The following is a 20,858-nucleotide window of genomic DNA, read 5'->3' on the forward strand; positions in this document are numbered from 1 at the left end:
GTGCCAAGCTCAGTGACTGCTCAGTAAATGTCAGCCATTACTATTGTTTCAATGTGAAGTTCCAGCCCTGATGACACCATCTGCCTTGGTCAAACTCCAAATAAGTTTGTTGGATAGTTTACACTGAAAGAGAAAAGGCAGTAGCTTTAAATTGGTTTGTGATACCTTTGATGTGGAAGTGAAAGCTGCCTGTTTCCTGCCTGTTGTATTATGTCTCCTTAAGTAGGACAAGTGGGAGTGTGAAGCATTCTTTAGATGACTCCTGGAAACAGAAACCCAGCTTGATGAGTACTGCCAAAGAAGATTCATCATTAAGGGCGGTCAACTTGGATAGAGCCCAAGATACAGTAAAAAAGGTTTCAAAGTTTCTACTTTAGCATTATTCCAGAGAGCCGATGGGTAGTAAAAAATGCCTTAACGTTTTATTTTGACATCTGTTGAGGACTTCCATGCCAGAAACTGACAGGTATTTTATATGCATCATTTTCTTTCTCACCCCATGAGATAGGCACGTTATCCCTATTTACACAATAGGAAATGGGCTTAAAAGGGTGATGTAACTACCAACATGATGACAGGTGTTGGAGCTGCCCTCTGTGGTGGCATTAACGCCGGCAGCTGAACCACGTCTGAGTCCAAGAGGCCAGCCAGGTGTGACACTGTCATTATGCCCCCTTCATCCTCTTGATTGAGGAAGAAATGTTACCTGGGCTAGGATGACATGTCATAGCAGTCTGGTTGCTGTGGCAAATACATACGCGTTGGAGATGATCGTGAAATGGTAACGCAATGATGGAGAAAATTCAAATCATAAAGACTTTGAGTTAAAGATGCTGGCTAAGGTGAGAGGATTTAGTCTCTTGGAAGAGGTTAACGTGGCCCTTGAAGGAAATGCTATCAGTTTGTGAACAAAAGGAATATTTCTCGAAGGTCTGGCGTTGGAGGATATACCAGTCACTATCTTCATAGAAGGTTCAGTGGATACTGTTTGCTGGGAAGATTTAAATGAGAACGAAAATGTCAAGGTGTTTGTTAATAGGGCTCACTAGATGTTCTCGGTCTCTCAGCTGTATTTGATGGAACTGACCAATTAGTTTCTGGGACACTAATTATATAAATATAATTCAAAGCCATTTTCAATAATTTTCTCTCAAATGTACCTTATTTATCATTCATAGTTTGACTCCTGTACCTACTGCTCTTCTCTATGACACTTTCTCGGGAGTTCACTTAATCCCATGACTATGATTAATGCTGCTTTCAACCCTGAGTAATGTCATTACCTTTGAACGGGACCTTCCATGGGAGAGTCAAGCCACCTCTATTAAGGAGCACCCTGTGAACTCCAGCTGTGGCAAGTCCGCTGTGGTAATTCACTGCTCCCTTTCAACCAACGCCTGGACTCACGCAACCCTATTTGTGAAACCACCAAGGGTTGCAAAGCCCTTTCAGGAGAAAATGGCTCAGTAGCATTGCTGTAACGGTCATATTTGGAGGTTATGGTGGCCACCCACCCACCCACCCATTCCTCACCAGCCGAGGTAGCATATGATTCTAGGTCCAGACATAATTTTTTAAATGACGTCCTCTTCCACCTATTAATTATTCTAGTCCCCATCTGGCCCATACATAGCTTTGAGCAGATAATTGATGAGCAACCGTAATGAGGACTCCTGAGGACAAGTACTGTGTGGCCACACAACAAAAACAAGCAATTACCTTCTCAATTTTTGTTCTTAAGTTGGGTTTGGATAGAACCTCCAGGTAGGAAACAAGTGAATACATTCCTTGCATCCAGAAGATTATATTCAGATATGTTAAGCACTAGACATAAAGAATGTATTAGTATTCACATTTAATGCCTGCACTGTGCTAGGACCTGAGTAGAAAGCCATATAACAGGACTGTCTTGCAAAGCTTATATATAGTCTAGTAGAGGAAACGTGAAACTATGAATTATATGGTAAGTAGAGAGTTAACGTGCCAAGGAGCACCAAATGCAGGAGACAGACATCACTTCCTCCAGGAAGCCTTCCTTAGTTGGAGTGCTACGTGGTAGGTTGATTAACAGAAGATACAATGCTCACTGACGTTTTGGAATAGACAAGAAACAAACGTTGAAAAAGGTGGATAAAATGACTTAGGTTTAAATGTGTTAAATTTGATGTATTTATGGGAAATTTTAAAGGAGAGGGCCTGTCCACTCAGGAGACAAGTAGGTTAGAGAGGTTTCATTGCTGTCAGCTCATAGGTGGTAACTGAAGCCATGGTACTACCCAGGGTGCCAGTGCAAACCTTGGGGAATATATTAAGGAGCAAAGTGAGCCCACAGAGGAGACAGGAGTGGCCAGAGAGGTAAGTGGACACGTTCCTCAAATTCCTTGGACTCCCATGTTTCAGGACAAGGGACACATTCCAGACAGAAGGGTCTTAGAGTGTGCTGCTGAGTTCTTGGGGAAGCTTGCTGATTCCATCAGTATTCCAGACCCTAAGGATTTTCCCCAGCAAAACTGTTATCCAAGCTCCTCCCTCTCCACCACCTGAGGCTAATGCTATAGTTACCTTCTCTGGTTTATTTGATCCATTCATATATGTCTTCAAAGTTTTGATATAGGTTCCCAGGACCAAATGAATTTCAACCTAGTTGAAAGTTTTTCAGGATTCCCTAGGCTTGTCAACAGTTTTTTTTTTTTTTTCCCCCTCCACAATCCTGTGACAAAGTTCTTTTGCTCCAGTGTTCTCAACAAGCTGCACTGTCTGCCTAGAAACCTTTCCTCATTCCCATTTTAGGTTGTTTCTCCTTGACTTACCAAACATCTAAAAATCTTAACTTTCTACCAAGAAGTCAGCCTGGGTGTATCAGGATGCTTTCAGTTGCATGTTACAGAACAGCTCACCTAGCTCGAGCTGGCTTAAACGATAAGGAAAATTTGTCTCATAGTTGGAAGATCAGAGATTGAGTGGACTCTAGGGTTGGCCTCGAGAACGTCCTCAAAGGCTGTACTTCTTTGCACCTCTGCTCTGTTGTCCTCAGCGTGTTGTCCTTGCGGTCCTCCTGGCTCTCCTCATGCAGTTCTGGGCCTCATGTCCAGATACGGCGACAACCAAAGGGAAAAGGATGTCTTCTTTGTATCTCTTAGAAGTGAAAATACCTTTCCCAGAGTGACCCTCCAAACCCTTTGCATTTTGGTGGCAAAGACCGGGTCAAATGTCCATTGGTTGAGGCTAAGACGAATTATTTGGAGTAAAATGGATGTTGGCAATCCATCACCCTAACTGGGTTCATGGAAAGAGGTGAAATGTATCAAGTCCCTGTAATAGTCATAACATTCCAGCCATCCCCGATTACCCCATTCGAAGTGTTTACTCAAACACACCTTGCCAGTATTGACAATTGATGGTTTTTCAATGTTAATTATTACTCAAATACTTGTAAATCTCCACATCTGTACTGATTTTTAACTTCTCTATATGGGGCTTCATGCAGCCCTGTGATTGTAAAGGCTTTTAGATGATAATCATAAAAATTAATATATGGTAGGCATTAATTATGTCCCTGCTTCGCGCACAACCCTATTCTGGGTACTATACAGAGAATAAGACAAAGCAAGACCTGGCTCTGGGAGACTAGCCTAGACTGTGAGGTGTGTCTAGTTCAGGGGAAAACAGTGAGAGCTGAGGCTGGAAAATGACTGAGGCCAGATTTTGAGGTTCCACAGAGCTCTAGAAGATTTTCAACTCTGCCTAGTAGGAGACAGAAAGTTGTAAAGGGTGTTAAACAGAAGACTGACCTACCTTATCACATGCTCCTTCACATTGTTCAAACTGTCTGCCAGAGGAAGTTGTTTCGACTTGTGGGACGTTAAGACACTCCGGATTCACCTGGAGCTGATCTTCCAGGTTAAGAAAGGCAAGCGGTACCAACCCGACGGAAGGGCAGGGAGTCCTCGCATGGGTCTGCACAGAGAACCAAGTTAACGCCTAACGGGAATGAATGATTATGGGCGTCCAGGCAAAACGTGGAGGAGCTTTCAAAGCCACGAGAGCAAAAGCACACATCGGCGCGGCCGTACGCCTGCAGGTGGCAGGATCTGCACTGCCATTCTCGCCACTGGGGTTCCAGTCCTGGGCTGAACGCGGAGTCCTCTCCTGTCACCCCCACTTCTCGCTGGTTCGAAAAACACTAAGATTTTTGAAAACTTATCCTCCCTAAAAAACAAAAACAAACAAAAAAACCCCACAAAACTTCACGAAAGATACACTGCTAGGGTGTTCACGTAAGCCTGGGGCGGCGGCGAGCGGTACGCACTTCAGCCGGAGACCCGCGGCCCGCGGCCCCGCCCTCGCGCCTGCGCACCGGGCCCCGCGGGGAGGCGGTGGGCGGGGCGGCCTGCGGCCCCGCCTCCCGGCGGTGCGTCTGAGTCCCCCGAAAGGCTTTGCCTCATTCGCCGGCTGCACTTGGACTGCATCTGTGCGCCAGGTACTCGTGGGGCAGGATGAGTGCAGGTTCGGACCCCGTGGTCATCGTCTCGTCCGCGCGGACCGTCATAGGTGAGTGGCCGGCGGACCTGGCACGGCGTAGGAGCTGCGGGCCTGGCCGGGTCGCGGGGACCCCTGGGGCGCCTGGGATCCCCCCAGAACCAGACGCCTCATGCCTCCTCCGGCCGGGAAGCCCCGCCCCCTCGCTCGTCTCTCCGCGCGCTCTGATTGGCTCCCCGGGTAGAACCACGCGTCGTCAGCGTCTCCCATTGGCCGGCGGGAAGAGGCGTTCTCTGCCGAGGCTTCTGCGTGGGCTGCTCCGCCGTGCGGTGGTCTCTGCTCTGAGGACCCAGGGGTGGGGACGCGGATCAGGCGAGTCCAACGAGGATTACTGCGAACTGCCTCCTTCTCCCTAGTGCTATAGAGTTTTCAAAGCCCTTGGGGGCGCGAGAGTGGCGGCTCCTTTTGTTAGGGAAGCGTGGCCCTTCCGCTTGGGGAATTAATGAGCAGGCTTCCCGCGCGTCCGCTGTACCCCGAGAGCTCTGGGAGCCACGCTCCGGGGTCTCGGCTGCTACAAGTCACACGCTCTCCGCTTCGTACCCTAATGAGCTGCCTCGGGAGGCTGTGCAGGTGGAAAGCCCCGATCTACCTGGCGTCCGCGCGCCGTGGGTGCCGTCTGTATCGCCCTCGCATCTTCTTCTGTTCTAGGCTCCTTCAATGGTGCCTTGTCCACCGTGCCTGTGTATGACCTGGGCTCAGCTGTCATCAAAGAAGTCCTGAAGAGGGCCGCTGTGGCTCCCGAAGATGTGTCAGAGGTTATATTTGGGCACGTTTTGGCAGCAGGTAACTCCCCAGTGACTCCGGCAGAGGTCCGGTTTATTAGAAGCAGCCCATCAACGACCCCAGCCTCACCCCCTCCGAAACTTATGTCGTTGCCTCCATACATTTGCTCACAGGAGTTCCTTCTAATTTTTCCTGTCTCCTGTCCTCCAAGTCCCGTCAGTAGCTTCTCTCCACTCGATCCCGGAAGCCCGGATCCCAGAAGCACACAGCCTGGTTAGAGACATACACAGTGCCCAGGTCCCGCCCTGTCTGCGTAGGGGAACGGGAACGCATGGGAAGGAGAAGACAGCTCCTTCTTAAGTAATAACTCCTTTGTGGAGAAGAAAGCTTACAGCCATAAAATACCTGTAGAACACCACAAGATAGTTTGTATTCACGGGCTAGACTGACAGATGTAGAGTGTACACAGACCTTCTTTGCCTCTGGTGGAACTTGGTTTGGCTGCGTGGGAGACCCAGTTGGCTATCTCCTGATCTTGTGTTTACTTTCACCCACACGTTTTATCTTTCTCTGATTGCTGAGCATCCTCTGTGTTCATTGTTCCAGGTTGTGGACAGAATCCTGTTCGACAAGCCAGTATGGGAGCAGGGATCCCCTACTCTGTTCCAGCGTGGGGCTGCCAAATGGTTTGTGGGTCGGGCCTGAAAGCTGTGTGCCTTGCAGCCCAGTCGATAGGGGTTGGAGACTCCAGCATTGTGGTTGCAGGAGGCATGGAGAATATGAGCAAGGTAAGGCCTCAGAAGAGGTGGCTCTCTTTGACCTGTCACTAATAAATTCATGTCCGTGCCATCGCAGAGTAAACCGATGCATATCAGAGCTGGAACCAAACAGTATACAAACAAACAGAAAATGGATTCAGCCTTGAGCCCTATCTGAATGTTAATTACTTTTCAGGTTGGATGGGAAATCCAGGTTGAAGAAAAATCCTGTCAACCAGTGTGATTAGAACAGAATAGTTTTCTAAAGCGTAAAATATTTTCCGAATTAAGCCCATAATGTTAGCCTGTAGATATCCTTGGTCTTAATTTCTCATTGTGAGGAAAAGTCAAAAACAGATGTTGCCACTTACCTTTCTGCACATGTGAGGACCCCAGGGACTGAAATGTGTTGACCTTTGGGAGGTATAGAACTCAGAAAAGAGGACCGCTGAGTGGGGCCCTTCTCAAAGAGGTTTGCCAAGTGGGATTTGTTTCGCCAGGGTCCATCCCTCAAATCGGCACAGTGAAAAAGGAAAAAGAACATCCCCTGCCTCCTGCAGGCAGTTCAGGGTCTGACCTGGGGATCCCCTGGGCAGAGGCCAGTGTAGCCCCACCATTGCTAAGGCCCAGGAGGAGGTAGGCTGAAGGTAACAAACACAGAGTGATTCCCATGGGACCTGACTAGCACCCCTGTAGTACTTTAAGAGGCGCTTTTATGCAGTCACAACAGCCCTTAGAGGGTAGATGGTATCATTCTTAACGTACAGGTAGGTAAACTGAGGCCAGAGCCAGGATTCAGATACGGATCTGGCGCTCAGTCTTCCCATCCTGTTACAGCTGCCGTTGAGCTGGCAGGAGTTAAGAGGATGCCCTACCCAGAAAGCCTTCCCCATCGGTTAATTAGGCAACCTGGTGATCCTCATTGCAGACATTAGTCTCCCATCAAAATCAGTGACATCGGTAGCATCACTTAAGCCCTTAGATGATGTCCTCATCTAACATAACTGGTTGCCTCTTTGGAAAGAATAACAAAGACTCCCAGGGAAACAGGGCACAGAAGGGATAGGTTTGGTGGGAAAGGGAAATGGGTGTGTAGGAGACTGATGGGTTCCCAGAGCAGGCAGCGCAGAACGGTTGGCTGATTCCAGAGGCCTTTGGGCCCTGGACCCTAAGTAAGGAGGAGGATGGGCTGGAACTGAGGAGAGGAGTCAGAAGGGGGGCCAGTTGAGGACTGGGGGGCCCCCGGATAGTTCAGAGTACAATCCCGAGGGAAGATAACTAGTTACCTAAGTCCACGTGTGTTTCCATTTGCATGTCCAGGCTCCTCACTTAGCGCACTTGAGGGCAGGAGTCCGAATTGGAGAAACACCGCTGACCGACAGTATCCTCCGTGACGGGCTTACAGACGCCTTTCTCAACTACCACATGGGCATTACCGGTGAGGCAGACGTAGCTGAACATGTACTTCATGTTAAAATGTTGAAAGTCATAATTGGCTTCACGGGTGCTTTCCTCATTAGGGCAGGGAGTGCTCCTAAACATTTTGTGTCCCTGATAACAGGGATAGTTCACCTTTGATGAACCAAAGTGAGGAAATATCCACTTTATCCTTTGTGACTCCTTGATTATCAGGGAATGCCAAAACTAGTGGGTAAAATTTGATGAGGAAGAAGTTATTTTGTAATCTCAAAATAATTTCTCATAAATTATTATAAATGGAAAAACATTAACTTTACAATGTAGAAACTTGGTAATTACCACTTTAACCAAGTGATCAAAGCTAATATCACCTGACAGTACATGTGTCTTGATAAGATCATATCATCTTTCACCTGCTTTTCTTCATAATCTTAATCTGTTCTTGAGGAAACAACCAACAATCAAAATTAGAGACATCTGATAAAAGAACTGCCCCCTGCTCTTCAAAAATATCGAAATTAAGAACACAGATAGTCAGAGGAACTGCTCCAAATAAAAAGAAACTAAAGAGACTGACAGAGTAATATACAATGTACGATCCTGGATTGGATCCTGAACTGAACAAATAAATTAGCTACGAAGGACATCATTGGGACAATAGGTAAAACTTGATTGTGGATGAAGAATTAGGTAACAGTATTGTATCGATGTTAAATTTCCTGATTTTGATAGCCGTGGTTATGTAAGAAAAATATAAATTAAATTGAGGGTAAAGGAGTATGAGATCTACATCTTTCTCTCAAATGGTTCAGAAAGAGAAAGATAAAGCAATTGGGGCAAAACTAATTGGTGAACCTGCAAAGGAGTTTCTGAAAGTTGAAAATTATACAGAAAGGAAGAGAGAAGGAAGCCAAGAAGGAAGCCGGCCTAGCAGTGACGGTACCGTTTCCACAGTCATCGCCAGTGGGAGGCAAGATGGCCAACAGGGCACTGTCCTGTCAGCTCACCGTGAGCCCGATGGCGTCAGGCTGTCCATGCTCGTTTAAATGTGAAAAACTTAAGCTAGCAGAGCCAGTTCTTGAAAATGTTTGTTTTTGCTTTATTATTATTATTTTTTTATTACAGCTGAAAATGTAGCCAAAAAATGGCAAGTGAGTAGAGAAGATCAGGACAAGTTTGCAGTTCTGTCCCAGAACAGGACAGAGAGTGCACAGAAAGCTGGCCATTTCGACAAAGAGATTGTACCAATTTTTGTGTCTTCTAGAAAAGGTGGGTAGATCATAATGATTTAAACATCGTGGCTATTTATAGGGAAAAGTAATAACACATGAGACCGTGTCTTTCAGGTTGCAAAGAAAAGATTGCATGTATGTATGTGTAAGAGTGTGTGTGGGTGGGGGGGTGGGAGTGGGGGTGTCCTGGATACATCTGAATATGGGTTGGAGGGCATGTTTATGGGGTGAGGAAGCATGGGAAGCTGTACCAGCACTCAGCACTCTTGGTCCCAGAGTGTCCACACCGCCCTGTAGATAGAGCACATTTCTCAAGAAACTCGAACACTGGCTCATGTCTGTGAAGAGGCAACAGCCGACTGTTCGCCCTCACAGGCTAAATCTCAGAAGTAAACATCCATTTCTTCCTGTTGCTTCTACGTACATTTTGTATTTCTTGGGTGGATCTTCTTGGGTCACTTTGCAGTTACCTAATATGGAGTGCTCCTGTCAGGTTCTGTTACTGATAACTGACATATCTTCTGTCCAGCCCTGATGAGACTGGCTTTGACATTCTCCAACCCAGTGAGTTGTGACCAGCCAAGTCGTATGTCCCAAACCATAGCAACGTTTTGCATAGAGAACTCCTGGTAACTGCCTTTCTCAAGAAAGGGCTGTGGATGTGGAAGACACTTAAAATGTCCCATGAGGGTAGTGCTCATAGAAGGTTTTAACATGCACTTTATTAGCACGTATGTCCCTCCTATTGGAATGAAAGTATTTTTAATGTCTTTCAAATGCGAATCTTCAGCTATCACGTCTGGGCAATCTGCCATTCCTGGCATGCTGACTGCCATCTGTTTTAATCTTGGGTAACTGATTTTCCTTTTCTTAGGTCTTACTGAAGTTAAAACGGACGAGTTTCCTCACCATGGGAGCAACATAGAAGCCATGTCTAAACTGAAGCCGTACTTCCTCACAGATGGGACAGGGACGGTCACCCCTGCAAATGCGTCAGGTTAGTTTCTGAAGGGAGGTTGAGGGAATCCATCTTCTGCTAGGTCTGCCAAGTTACTACTTTTCTTTAAACTTCATTAACTATATACAAATTATCCTAAAACCTTACTTTGGCTGCTTCAAGGGAAAATTTGTTGTATTTGAGATTTTATCCGTACTTGATTATTGGCTTAACCTCTATGTTCTGAAAGGATGGATTTGGTTTCCCAATATCATAACTAGACATACAAATGAAAAAGCAAATTAAGAGACCCCCGAGTCTTATCTACCCTCGTACTTTTCCAAAACCGGAAACTCCCAGCACGTCCAGTGAGGTCTGGGCTGTTCCCTCCGATCCTTCTCATCGGTCTCCCCGCCCCCCCCCCCCACGACTGCTTTCCTCTTTCCACGTTTTTTCCCCATTGCAACATTCTGTGGTCAGCTGTCGTATTGCCCAGCTTACCATTGCTGTTTACTCTGTACTCTGAAATGTGGCACATGGCTTTGCCACAACAGGTTAAGAATCATGTAGCTCATGTCTTCAGGTGTTAAGAGACAGAACATAACTGAAGTCAAGCATTATTTTACAAATCACGACTGACGTTTTGCAGGAATCAATGATGGCGCTGCAGCTGTGGTTCTCATGAAGAAGTCAGAAGCGGATAGCCGCGGGCTCACGCCTTTAGCGCAGATCGTCTCCTGGTCACAAGTAGGCGTGGAGCCTTCCATCATGGGAATAGGACCAATTCCGGCAATAAAGCAAGCTGTGAGTTTTTGAATGTGACTGTCCTTAGCTTTGTTGATAAAATGTTATGTAGGTTCTGCCCTTTTTTATAAATGCTCAGGTCCTTTACCACTCCAAAATGGCAAGATTCTTTTTTGTATTTATTCCTGTCATGTTTCATTTGTCCTATGTCCCTTTTATGATTCTTCTGATTAGCCATAAACGAGTTCGTTTGTCTCTACTTTCCCTACCACAAAGGGCAACCAAGACCATTTGGGTTTTAGGAGACTTGATTCTGCTAGATCACCTCTCCTACACGTTAACAAATGCTGCTGGCTCAAAATTCAAGATAGTTTAGAATTTTCACGTCTTTTTATCCGTAACCTCTTAGAATTGGTGTCACTAAGGCAAAAGACGTGCTAGCACAGGCTGATGTAGGAACCACCCAAGGTGGTGGCTTTTGGAGACCCTTTAACATCACACAGCATAGTATGCTTTTACACATAAGATGATCAGTGGTCCCGCCTGATTTTAGATCTCTTCCGTTAACCTTTCCTTTAGGTTGCGAAAGCAGGTTGGTCACTGGAGGACGTGGACCTGTTTGAAATCAATGAAGCCTTTGCAGCTCTCTCTGTTGCAATAACTAAAGAACTTGGCTTAGACCCAGAGAAGGTAAATATGAGCAAACAGTCGGGGCTTACAAGTGAACAATGACAATGCAGTTTCGATTAACAGCAAACACGTACACGTAGGTAGGCAGCATGTCCCAGGTATCGCCTGTTCAGGGGTGGGTGGCTAGTGGGTTGAGTGCCTGCTGGGACTCAGTTCACTTATTTTGTTGCTCTCCAAGGCAAGAACTCTTGACTGCATTAGTTTATTGCTGGCATGCATGGCGCATTTTAAATCTTTTAAGGTAAGGAATATGGGAAGGTAGTCAGGATAGGTTGTCACAGAAATCAGTCTCTAAGCAGTTACAGTACTGAATTTGAAAAGGAAGCTAGTGTTACTGGTATAGCATTAGAAGGAAGAAGTTTGATTTTAATCCTACATCCACAGAATGAGTATCTTTTTTTCCCCTTATAGGTCAACATTCAAGGAGGGGCTATAGCCCTGGGCCATCCTCTCGGAGCATCTGGCTGCCGCATTCTGGTCACCCTGCTGCACGCACTGGAGCGAAAGGGTGGCCGCCGTGGTGTTGCTGCCCTGTGCATCGGGGGTGGGATGGGCATTGCAATGTGTGTTCAGAGAGAGTGAAACTGCTTAACAGTCATGCCTACACTGAACTTGAGCCTCACTTCTAAATAAGGCACCAAATGAATTATACTATGAAGTCAGGACCAATGTGAGGATGGAAGTCACCTCCCACTTCACAAGAACCCAAGGCTCGTGAAAGCTCATTGTATTTTAATGTGTCATACGCAAGGTGTACAAGACAACTGCAGCTAACATTGCTATAAATAAAACGGCTAATCAGTCATCAAGGGCTCCTGAGTGAACGGCATCTTCGTAACCTCCATGCTTATCATCTTTGCTTTCAGGATGTAACTTAATAAGGTCATCAATTCGAAGAATGGTAATTGCAGCTTCTGTTGCAAATTTCAAACTCTTAACTTTCACTAGAGTTGGTTCAAACACCCCTGCTTGTTTGTTGTCTCGAGGTTTACCATTGACCAGGTCAAGACCAATCCTGTAATTTAAAAACAAGACCTATTAAATGGCCTCTCTACACATGCCCACCCCATCCCTTTAATTTTAATTGATCAGGTGGCTCATTAATTTCAGGTGGTCCATTCACATTAATCTTGGGAATGTTGGGATCTTTGGAAGATCCCTTTAAGACTGAAGTAGTTGATTATGAATAACAAAATCAGCATTGAAAGTTGTAGAAGGGTCTACAGAGTGGCTTTAAACATCATTTAAATCCTAACAGCCTTGCCTCCTTCCCCTCTGCCTCAGGGGTCCTGGAGGTAAAGTGACTCCCCCTAGAGGTTAGGAAAACTTGAGACATGCTAATAAAATTACTAGGAAACAAAACTGATATATGTGTGACAGATGACAAGGAAAATCGTATACTTACCATTTTAGGTTTTTGCGTTCTGGGTTAACTTGAGCCTCGTTATGAAAAGCTCTTAACTTTGCAACCAGATCAGTGGAGTCCTGGGCCGCATTAACTGCCAGTGTATTAGGAATAACAAGGAGAGATCTTGCAAACTCTGCAATAGCAAGCTGTTCCCGAGAACCCTACAAAAAAGACAATGAGCTGTCTTTACAAAAGGAAAAAAATTAAAACCCACAGCAGCAGCTAAGGTCCCAGATGAAGCATCCACGAAATGTTAAGATATGCTCTCTCACACACTCCCCGCCCCCTCAACGTGCAGATGGTTCTTACCATGCTGGTTGCGTAGTTTTCGAGGTATATGGACAGGGCTGCTTCCACAGCGCCCCCACCTGGAACCACAGATTTTGACTCCAAAACTCTCTTCACCACACAAAGCGCATCATGTAAAGAGCGCTCCATCTCGTCACACATGAAATCATTTGCCCCTCGTAAGATAACTGATGCAGATGTACGAGCCTTAGTGCTATGAAAAAATAAAGTGAAATTCTTAAATCGATACTTTGTAAGTCTACACAGAAATTCAGTTAAGTGCCTTGATTAAATCCCACTTACATAGGACATCTGAACACGGAAGCAATGTCTAGACTATGCAGAAGAGAGGAAACCATTATTCCATCTCAACTTGCAATGGCCCAATATTTTTTTATCCCATGCGTATAACTGCTCATATCACTGAAAGACTATAGCAGCAAATAAATGGGAAGGTGATCTGTTTTTACTCATGAAACTTATATAGCTTTATAATTTAAAACGCAGCTCATACTTTTTGATCAAGATCAGTTCATCGTCGCAAATTCTCTCCTGTATCACTTCTTCTGCTTGTCCCAACATTGACGCTTCAAAAGTTTCTTCGCCTTCCAAATTGGCCAGGGTTGATAAAATCGTCGCTATTAAGGTAATTACAAAGAGCTGTGAATATTATTCTCCCATGCATATTTTCATATCGTCTTAGATTCAGACATTTATGATAAAGCAACGTATAAATATAAGTTTAAGGTTTATAATTAGATACCAGACACTGTCTTTTTGTTTTAAGATGGAACTGTCATTTTGAGGTGAAAAAATTCGGTAAAATTACTTTTCCACCTACATGAAAAATGACTATAAATATATCGAGAGCACAGATCATTAAAGAGTAAACACAGTGTGTTTTTAAAGCTTTTTAGTGTTGGCATTCCAACAGAGAGGGCCATGAAGCACATCTGAAGACAAGCAGAAGACACACCTCCAGAAGCTTTAGCAATGCGCTTAAGGTCCCTTTTCAAAACTCTTCTAACTGCCATAGCGCCCGTCTCCACGAAATACTTCAGACACATGTCATCGATTCCGCCAGTGGTTAGAATAACATTGGCACCAGTTGACAGGATCTTCTGGATTCGCTCCTTGGTGATGTCCGACTCTCTACAGATAAAATACTTGAATAGTAACTCAAAGTTATCTTCTGTGGTTATGAAACATAGCTCTAACTTGAATGAACTATTTTCCACAAATAATTGCACATTAAATTATATCGACCAGGATGGCTCCGTAGTGTAGTGGTTAGCACATCTGCTTTACACACTGAAGGTGCTGGGTTCGCCCCAGGTGGCGCCATGGACCATTCCCTGGGTGTGTCAAGTCTCGGGTACATGCTGCGAGCCTGTGAGAGGAGATGCCCTGCCCTCGGATACCCAGTTCTTGAGGGGAAATGGCAACATCCATAGGTCAGGGGTGGAAGGAGGGGCGGAGAGGGGAATTAAAGGGGGAGGAAATTATATTAACCATTCCTTCCCTTCTATAACCAGAATTTAAGTCAGTATAATTTATGGGAAGTTCAAGGAATTAAAAATTGCCATTTAACTCTTCTCAACCCCCGAGTCCCTGACCAAGAACGGTGATTAGAAGAGAAAGTGTCCCTGCCTTCAGTGATCTAGCAGAGAGGCAGACTGTGACCACATTTCAAGGCGAATGTCACTACAGTGGAATGCTGAGATGACGAGCACGAGGCAGGTCCAGCCTGGTGGGCGAGACAAGGAAAGCCTAAAGGTCTGGGGTCAGGAGAGGGGTCCAGAGCTGAAACTGCAGGCAGGGCCAAAAAGTACAGAACCTCGAAGGGGCTTTAAGAACCTGGACTATGTTTAGTGTTTTGAAGTAAAGCCATATCGTCCAATGTTTAAAGGACGCCCCGACGTCAGTGTGGGAAGTGCACGGGGAAGGGGAAGGCCTGAGGCCGGGAGGCAGTGATGGGAGACACGTGACGAGAACAGAAAAGTCGAAGTTCATGGTTTGGCCGCTGACTCCTGGAGTAAAATGAATCCTAACAGGTTGGGGCGGGATGAGAAAATAAGAGTTCGCTTTCAACGAGATGAGTTTGAAGCCCCCGTGTCATTCAGGTGAAGCTGCGAGGAGGCCGAGAGCATAGTATGGAAACCACAAGCAAGCTAAGTGAAAGGGATGTGCTCGATACAGACAACCGAAGCCATTTCGCTTTTCATGCAAGGAATAGTACGTGAGGTCATTTAAAGACTTCTTTAAATTAAACGAATTAAAGCTTAACTTCAAAAGAGACCCTTCGGTCTATACTAAACAAGTCCTGTGTGCCAGACACTATGCTAAGGTCGGGGGATAGAAAGCCAAGGAAATCATGTAGTCTCTATCTTTGCAGCTTATCATCAAAGCCATACAAATACACAGAATGATCCTGTTGTGGCTGAACTACAGTGAAAACAAAGAATTAAAAGGACTCCGGCCTTGGTAGTAATGAGATCAACGTGGCTACTGTGTGGAAAACAGGCTGCGAGAGGACAAGAGTGAAATCCAGACGACCAGCTCAGGCACCTCGGCAACAGTCTGAGTGAGAAGATGGAAAGTAGATACACTTGATTTAATTTGGAGAGAGAAATCAGGTGGTCTTGATAGTAGACTAGAAGGGAAAAAGAGCACTAGGCAAAAAAAAAAAAGGGGGGTTCCCCATCACTAAAACAGCCTAGAGTAGATTTGGGGTGTTGTCAGTTTTAGAAATGACTTTGAGCTGCTTAAGAAGCATTCAGTTAGACAAAAATGTGTGTTTGGAGCTCAGAAAAAGATTTGGGACTCTCCCAAATGTCTAAAGTCACAGGAATGAGCTATCGTGGGAAGAGTGGGGAGATGGTGGCGGCAACGGGAACACGGAGCCACTCTACTCCATCCTCCAAGTGTTTCAAGAAAGAACTCAAAGGCTTGATAAAGGTCAAGCGAGGGTTGAAAACGTCTAGTGAATTTCACTTAGTCACTAGTGCCCTTAGGAAGTGGTTCTCCACTGCAGAACGGAGCTGAAAAAGGGATGAGGAGTAAAAGCATCAGAAAACAGATTTTGTGTAAATCACTCGAGACATCTGGCTGTAAAGGGAGGAGGAAGGACAGGGACTAACTGGAGCAGGATGTGTGAGCTACAAGTGGGATCTACAAACGAATGAAGAGCAGAATTACTAGTTGAAGCTGCAAATGAGAAAGAAGCACCTGTGAAGCAAGGTTCCAAGGAAGGAGGCAACAGAACCCGGAACACTTTTTATACGGTTTGGCCTTTGGTGGAAAAGCCACGGTTACATCAGGGAAGAAAGGAAAGAGCACCATGCAATTAGATTTATAAGACAAGCATTCTTGACTCTCGGCAAAGACAGCCTGCAGGTCTGGTTGTTACTGCGCTCGTTTGTTTTAAAAAACCATTAAAAACTTATTTGAGTGATATGGGTCCAGTGGAACTAGGCGGTCAAAATCCATAGCAGCAACCAAATCACATCTTCATAACTAGCTCCCCAGCATGCCAATTTGCCACATTTTCTAATTTTCCTGAAGCTTCTGTAAAACGGTTTGACTTTAGTTTTTTAGCTTACTGTCAATGGTTCTAACAGAAGAATAATTTACAAACGGTCCTTTTTTCAAAGGGCAAAAATGATCTCTTGACATACCTCTGTCTAATCTGGTCCAGCTTTTCGGGGTCTGTAATAACCACCTGTACACCAAGCTTCATTTTTGTCTTTTGCAGGCTGAAGTCAAGGCAAGCAATTTTTGCATTAACTATTCTCTTGGGCATGCCTATAATTGAAGATATTTATTAAGTTCCTTTATGGTAACAATGCTACATTTTATAACAGACATGTATCCTGAGAGCATAATAAAAAGTAGCAGAAATAGTGAATCATTATACATAAACACAAATTTAACAACGTGATGTACAGTTTCCTTTTCCTCTGGGCTTCCTTGAAGAATAGGAAGTGCCCACCTTGGATAGTTCACCTAAAGATGAACAGTATGCAGGCTACAAAAAGCTAATTTTACCCTTTAGTCCTCTTCTTATATGACCAAATTCGAAGCCTTACCCTGGGATCCCACCACGCAGTTGAGTGCATAGCCATTGATGAGCAGACTCTCCATCTGACTTCTCCCATGGGCCTTCAGAATATTAATGGAAGAGACTGGATAGCGAGGCTGGCCTCTTACATCTGTGTATTTAATAGCAAGTACAGCATCTACTACCATATTAGCAAAGAAATCACCATTTCTAAGGCAACAGTTAAGGAGAACAAGAAACTTGGAAAATGGGTGCACATGATAATCAAGGGTAATTCAAAAGCACCTCCTTCCTCCAACCTCATCAAAGAAACAGGCATTATTCATGCCACCAAAATGCTGGAGTGCTACTTATCACTATCTGTAATTCACACTACTTTTAAACACACTTCATATTACCTTTCCGCCTAGAAAAACAGGGAAAGGAACAGGAAATTTCAGCACACCATCGCCTGGCACAAAAACTAACACACGTTCTTTTAATAAAGCCTAAAGTGTATCAGACCATTACAAGGATACATTCCAATGACTTTGGATGACATTGATGTTTTAGCAGCATTAATCAGGCAATCTCTTCCAAGATCATCCGTGTTAATGATTAGATTTTCACTGATATAACGCACTGCTTCCCTGTTTAAAGTATGAGGGAGAAAACTCTTACAAAATTTACTATTCAAACTTTTGCTTTATCATACTATCAAAATGTCATAGACATTTTCTGTTCGGCCATTTCATATAGAAGGAGGACACAAATACATCCTCCTTCAGATCATGGCAATTTTAATCTATCCCATAAGCATAGCCACTAAAATCTATTATTAGGAGAAAATGTGGTAGTCAAATGGGAAGATACTGATACCGGTTCTACTTCTTCAAACACTACTAAATGCTAAAACACAATCTTTTTCAAAATAGAAGTTAGTCCTCAACGAAAACATTTGAAGAACACAGATTATTTATAATTCTTTCATCAAATAAAACTCTCTGAATGCAAACAATCTTACTTGCAAGCAAGCCGATAGCCGCTAATAACTGATGTGGGGTGAATTTTCTGTTTGACTAGTTCATCTGCATTTTTTAGGAGTTCTGCTGCAATAATAACCTGTCGAGAAAACATTCATTGGTCTAATATTAGTCTGACATTTAACATTCAATACATATGTAAAAACACCACCGAAATGATCAGATATTACTAACCAGAATGGTGATGGCAGTGAAAAGAATAACTGGTTATTAGACACATAAAAAAATATAACTACAGTGTTTTACATGCGAATGCCCAAGGCTGGATAAGAACCAGAAAAAACGTTCTGGCTGATACACTAGTTCTGCAGTACGACAGTAAAGGACCACACACCCACTACCTCTACAGATGCTAAACGAAGAGCCTGACCACTCAAATGACCTGTACTAGCTTAGATTATTATTTAATTTAAAATCAAAAAGACTTCGAAAATTCTGACTGCTTCTTTTGGGGTAAACTATAATTTTACTTAAAAGGTATTATCATAAACAAGTTACTTGGATAAGGCCATTATTATCTTAGAAGAGGAAGATTCTGCTTTTACAGCTTGTAGTTTAATATAGAAATATAAACATTTCCCCCACAAACCAGTTTGTTTCTTCGGGACAAATTGCTTTTTGTTCTTCACCATATAATAGTGTTTCTACCATATCAGTGTGCTGGATGATCTTCAAGTTCATATCACGTTTACTTTCTCACACTCCCATTTTGGATGAGACTGCCTTGTCGATATTTAAAATATAAAAGCTTGTTATTAAAAACTGGCAACATTTTTTTCTTTAAATAATTATAAAGAAAGGTTTTAGAAATGTGCAAGTCTCAGGTCATGGTTAGGGGTTGGGGGAGGACAGACAAAACTTTCTTTTAAATTTTGTTTCTGAATCACTACCCAAGAAAGACCTTACATCTTCTCCCTCTTAAGTATGTAACTTATTTCCAACTCAGAAGCAAATAACCTACTATGGCTTCACTTTCTGAAAGTTTGATTTAGGAAAACACCAGTCTTTAGCCATCTACCCGATGACTGGCTACCTACCACGGAGGTAGTTCCATCTCCCACTTCTTTGTCTTGCAGATCCGCTAGCTCACAAAGAACTTTAGCTGCAGGATGCTCTACCTCCAGTAACTTCAGGATGGTGGCACCATCATTAGTAATGGTTACATCCTAAGAAATTTGCAAGGAAGAAAACAACAATCACCTACAGAAACAGGATATCCTCTAATAATACATATATACCGCCCCCCTTGTGATATACATTTACCTTTACTACACCTTCCAACAGCAGCCATCCCATTAAAAACAAAGAATTTACACCAGAAAGTTTTTACAGTCTTTTTTATTTAAAGTAACAAACAGGACAGCTAGCTAGACTTACACCAATATCATCCACCAACATTTTATCCAAGCCAACTGGACCAAGGGAACTTTTTACTATATTGGCAATAGAAGCTGCAGCCATAACTGTAGAAACAAAAAAAAAGGTAATGAAATTAGAAAAATCTGCTACTGCAAAGAACAATCATTTCCCCCTAAAGAAAGTAAATGACATCCGAAAGCCTCTGAATTTTCCAATCTACAAATCTGTCCTAATTAAAAAGTTAGCTAACAAAATCTCATATTCAGGGAAGGGGACTAGCAAATTTGAATTCATCTGCAAAGGTGTGACAGGTGTGTTAAAGAGCATCCACTTCATTGTCTCAGAATAAAAGGTAATCTGCTAGTCCCAATTCGGGTTCTACCACTTCATACAGAAGAGAAAAGCGGGAATCCAAAGGTTCTAACTTTATTTCGAATTCATCCAAGGCAAAAATAAGTATCGTAACCAATAACGGTAAGGTTGACAGGCGCGTGTAAACGCTCAAGAGGCTCAACGACAAATTTTTTTCTAGAATAAATTCATTTTAAGTATCGCTTATGCTAACACCCAACTAAAACTCCGTCAGCTATTTTAAGAAGCTGTCGGCGATGGGTGGGATAAGAATTATACGCAGACACTGGAGCTCCCGACACCTACCACACACGGTAAGCGGTGGGGTACAACGGATAAGTCATCCTAATTGTGGCCATTTGCTTGTATTAAAACGAGCAGTTGAAACTAGTCTTTTATGTTGAATGGTCCTAAAACAAGGCCAAGAGGTTGGGAAACGCCCTTCGTGGCTGGAATCGGAAGGGGGCGCAGAACATGCGGACCAAAGAGCCCTGCAGGCGTGGCCGGGACGGGGACCCGCTTTTCCAACACCAGGGCCTGGGCACTCACGCCCAACCACTTCATCCAGCGAAGTTCTCAAAAACCTGGGGCGCTTTCCGGGCTTCCTCCCCCACGGGAAGGGGGCGCTGCCGCCCCGCCCAGTCGTGAGGCCGCCGGGGGGCGCGGGCGCCCCACCGCTCAGACCCTTTTTGGGAGAGCGGGGGAAAGCGCAAGGATGGCGGCCGCAGGGCCCGAGCGGGCGGGCTGGGAGAGGGGAACCGCGCCGCCGTCAGCCAGACCCAGGCCTCGCCCGCCCTTACCGTTCTGGGAGCGAATAGCCTCCCCCGTGCTGCGGTCCCCGAAAACGGACAGAGGCCCCTCCATCTTCGCGGCAGGGTACACGCCGAGTTTCAGTCGCACCGCCGACAAGTCGCGTCCCGATCCCTTAAGCCCGGCGACGGCGTGGAACGCGAACAAGCGGCGCCGCAGAGGCTGCTGGGAACGCCGCCCCCCCCCCAACCCCACGCCCCGGCCCAGCCGCGGGGCAGGGCGGGAAAGAATGACTGGTGGGGGGCGGCGGAAGGCGCGCACGGGCCGGAAGCCGGCGCCTCGGTCCTCTCACCGAATAAGGGAGCGAATAGGAAGGGCGCGAAGGTGGGAGAACGGAAGTCAGGGTTTGGGGCCGCTGGAGGAGGAAGGCGCTCTGCAGCAGCTTCCCCCGAGGCACGGGTTGCGCGTGCGCGTTTGCACATTCTAGTGCTTTCTAGAAAAGGGGGCTCGGTTGGGCGGAGCTTGGCACAGAATGGGATGGGGGACTGGGGACCCTTTTCTGAGGTCCTGAGCGAGTC

At 45.0% G+C, this 20,858-nt stretch overlaps 2 protein-coding genes, 1 long non-coding RNA gene and 2 other non-coding genes across 5 annotated transcripts; 1 reads left to right on the forward strand and 4 right to left on the reverse strand.

Annotated features, from left to right (window-relative positions):
- Positions 1 to 2,145: 2,145 nt before the first annotated feature.
- LOC118603946 lies at positions 2,146 to 4,353 on the reverse strand. The gene is made up of 2 exons (XR_004951486.1): positions 3,796 to 4,353; positions 2,146 to 3,276 (listed from the first exon to the last, which is right to left on the reverse strand). It is a non-coding gene; the product is annotated as an uncharacterized LOC118603946 (long non-coding RNA).
- Positions 4,354 to 4,397: 44 nt separating this feature from the next.
- Positions 4,398 to 11,847, forward strand: ACAT2 (acetyl-CoA acetyltransferase 2). Its single transcript, XM_016152724.2, has 9 exons — positions 4,398 to 4,551; positions 5,188 to 5,322; positions 5,869 to 6,050; positions 7,341 to 7,458; positions 8,565 to 8,708; positions 9,546 to 9,668; positions 10,258 to 10,412; positions 10,932 to 11,042; positions 11,454 to 11,847. The coding sequence occupies exons 1-9, from the start codon at positions 4,497 to 4,499 to the stop codon at positions 11,622 to 11,624; spliced, it is 1,194 nt and encodes a 397-aa protein (XP_016008210.2). The 5' UTR covers positions 4,398 to 4,496; the 3' UTR covers positions 11,625 to 11,847.
- Positions 11,755 to 20,496, reverse strand: TCP1 (t-complex 1). Its single transcript, XM_016152722.2, has 12 exons — positions 20,331 to 20,496; positions 19,198 to 19,283; positions 18,858 to 18,986; positions 17,802 to 17,899; positions 17,317 to 17,427; positions 16,827 to 17,008; positions 16,416 to 16,542; positions 13,715 to 13,890; positions 13,253 to 13,376; positions 12,760 to 12,952; positions 12,448 to 12,611; positions 11,755 to 12,057 (listed from the first exon to the last, which is right to left on the reverse strand). Exons 1-12 carry the CDS (start codon positions 20,392 to 20,394, stop codon positions 11,841 to 11,843), a joined length of 1,671 nt encoding a protein of 556 aa, XP_016008208.2. The 5' UTR covers positions 20,395 to 20,496; the 3' UTR covers positions 11,755 to 11,840.
- On the reverse strand, positions 13,064 to 13,193 carry LOC118606488. The gene has a single exon (XR_004952451.1). It is a non-coding gene; the product is annotated as a small nucleolar RNA SNORA20 (small nucleolar RNA).
- On the reverse strand, positions 17,510 to 17,646 carry LOC118606497. The gene has a single exon (XR_004952460.1). It is a non-coding gene; the product is annotated as a small nucleolar RNA SNORA29 (small nucleolar RNA).
- Positions 20,497 to 20,858: the final 362 nt, after the last annotated feature.

The sequence above is a fragment of the Rousettus aegyptiacus genome, unplaced genomic scaffold, assembly GCF_014176215.1.
Source record: "Rousettus aegyptiacus isolate mRouAeg1 unplaced genomic scaffold, mRouAeg1.p scaffold_m13_p_1, whole genome shotgun sequence".
Taxonomy (NCBI): Eukaryota; Metazoa; Chordata; class Mammalia; order Chiroptera; family Pteropodidae; genus Rousettus; species Rousettus aegyptiacus.

Bases quoted from the DNA above. Each gene is read 5' to 3' on its own strand.
- ACAT2 (XM_016152724.2), top strand. From the start codon at position 4,497: ATGAGTGCAGGTTCGGACCCCGTGGTCATCGTCTCGTCCGCGCGGACC. The intron at 4,552-5,187 runs GTGAGTGGCCGG...CTTCTGTTCTAG, and splicing joins GTCCGCGCGGACCGTCATAG to GCTCCTTCAATGGTGCCTTG. The intron at 9,669-10,257 runs GTTAGTTTCTGA...GACGTTTTGCAG, and splicing joins CACCCCTGCAAATGCGTCAG to GAATCAATGATGGCGCTGCA.
- TCP1 (XM_016152722.2), bottom strand. From the start codon at position 20,394: ATGGAGGGGCCTCTGTCCGTTTTCGGGGACCGCAGCACGGGGGAGGCT. The intron at 17,900-18,857 runs GTAGGTAGCCAG...TTTTCTCGACAG, and splicing joins GAGATGGAACTACCTCCGTG to GTTATTATTGCAGCAGAACT. The intron at 12,058-12,447 runs GTAAGTATACGA...TTTAAATTACAG, and splicing joins GAACGCAAAAACCTAAAATG to GATTGGTCTTGACCTGGTCA.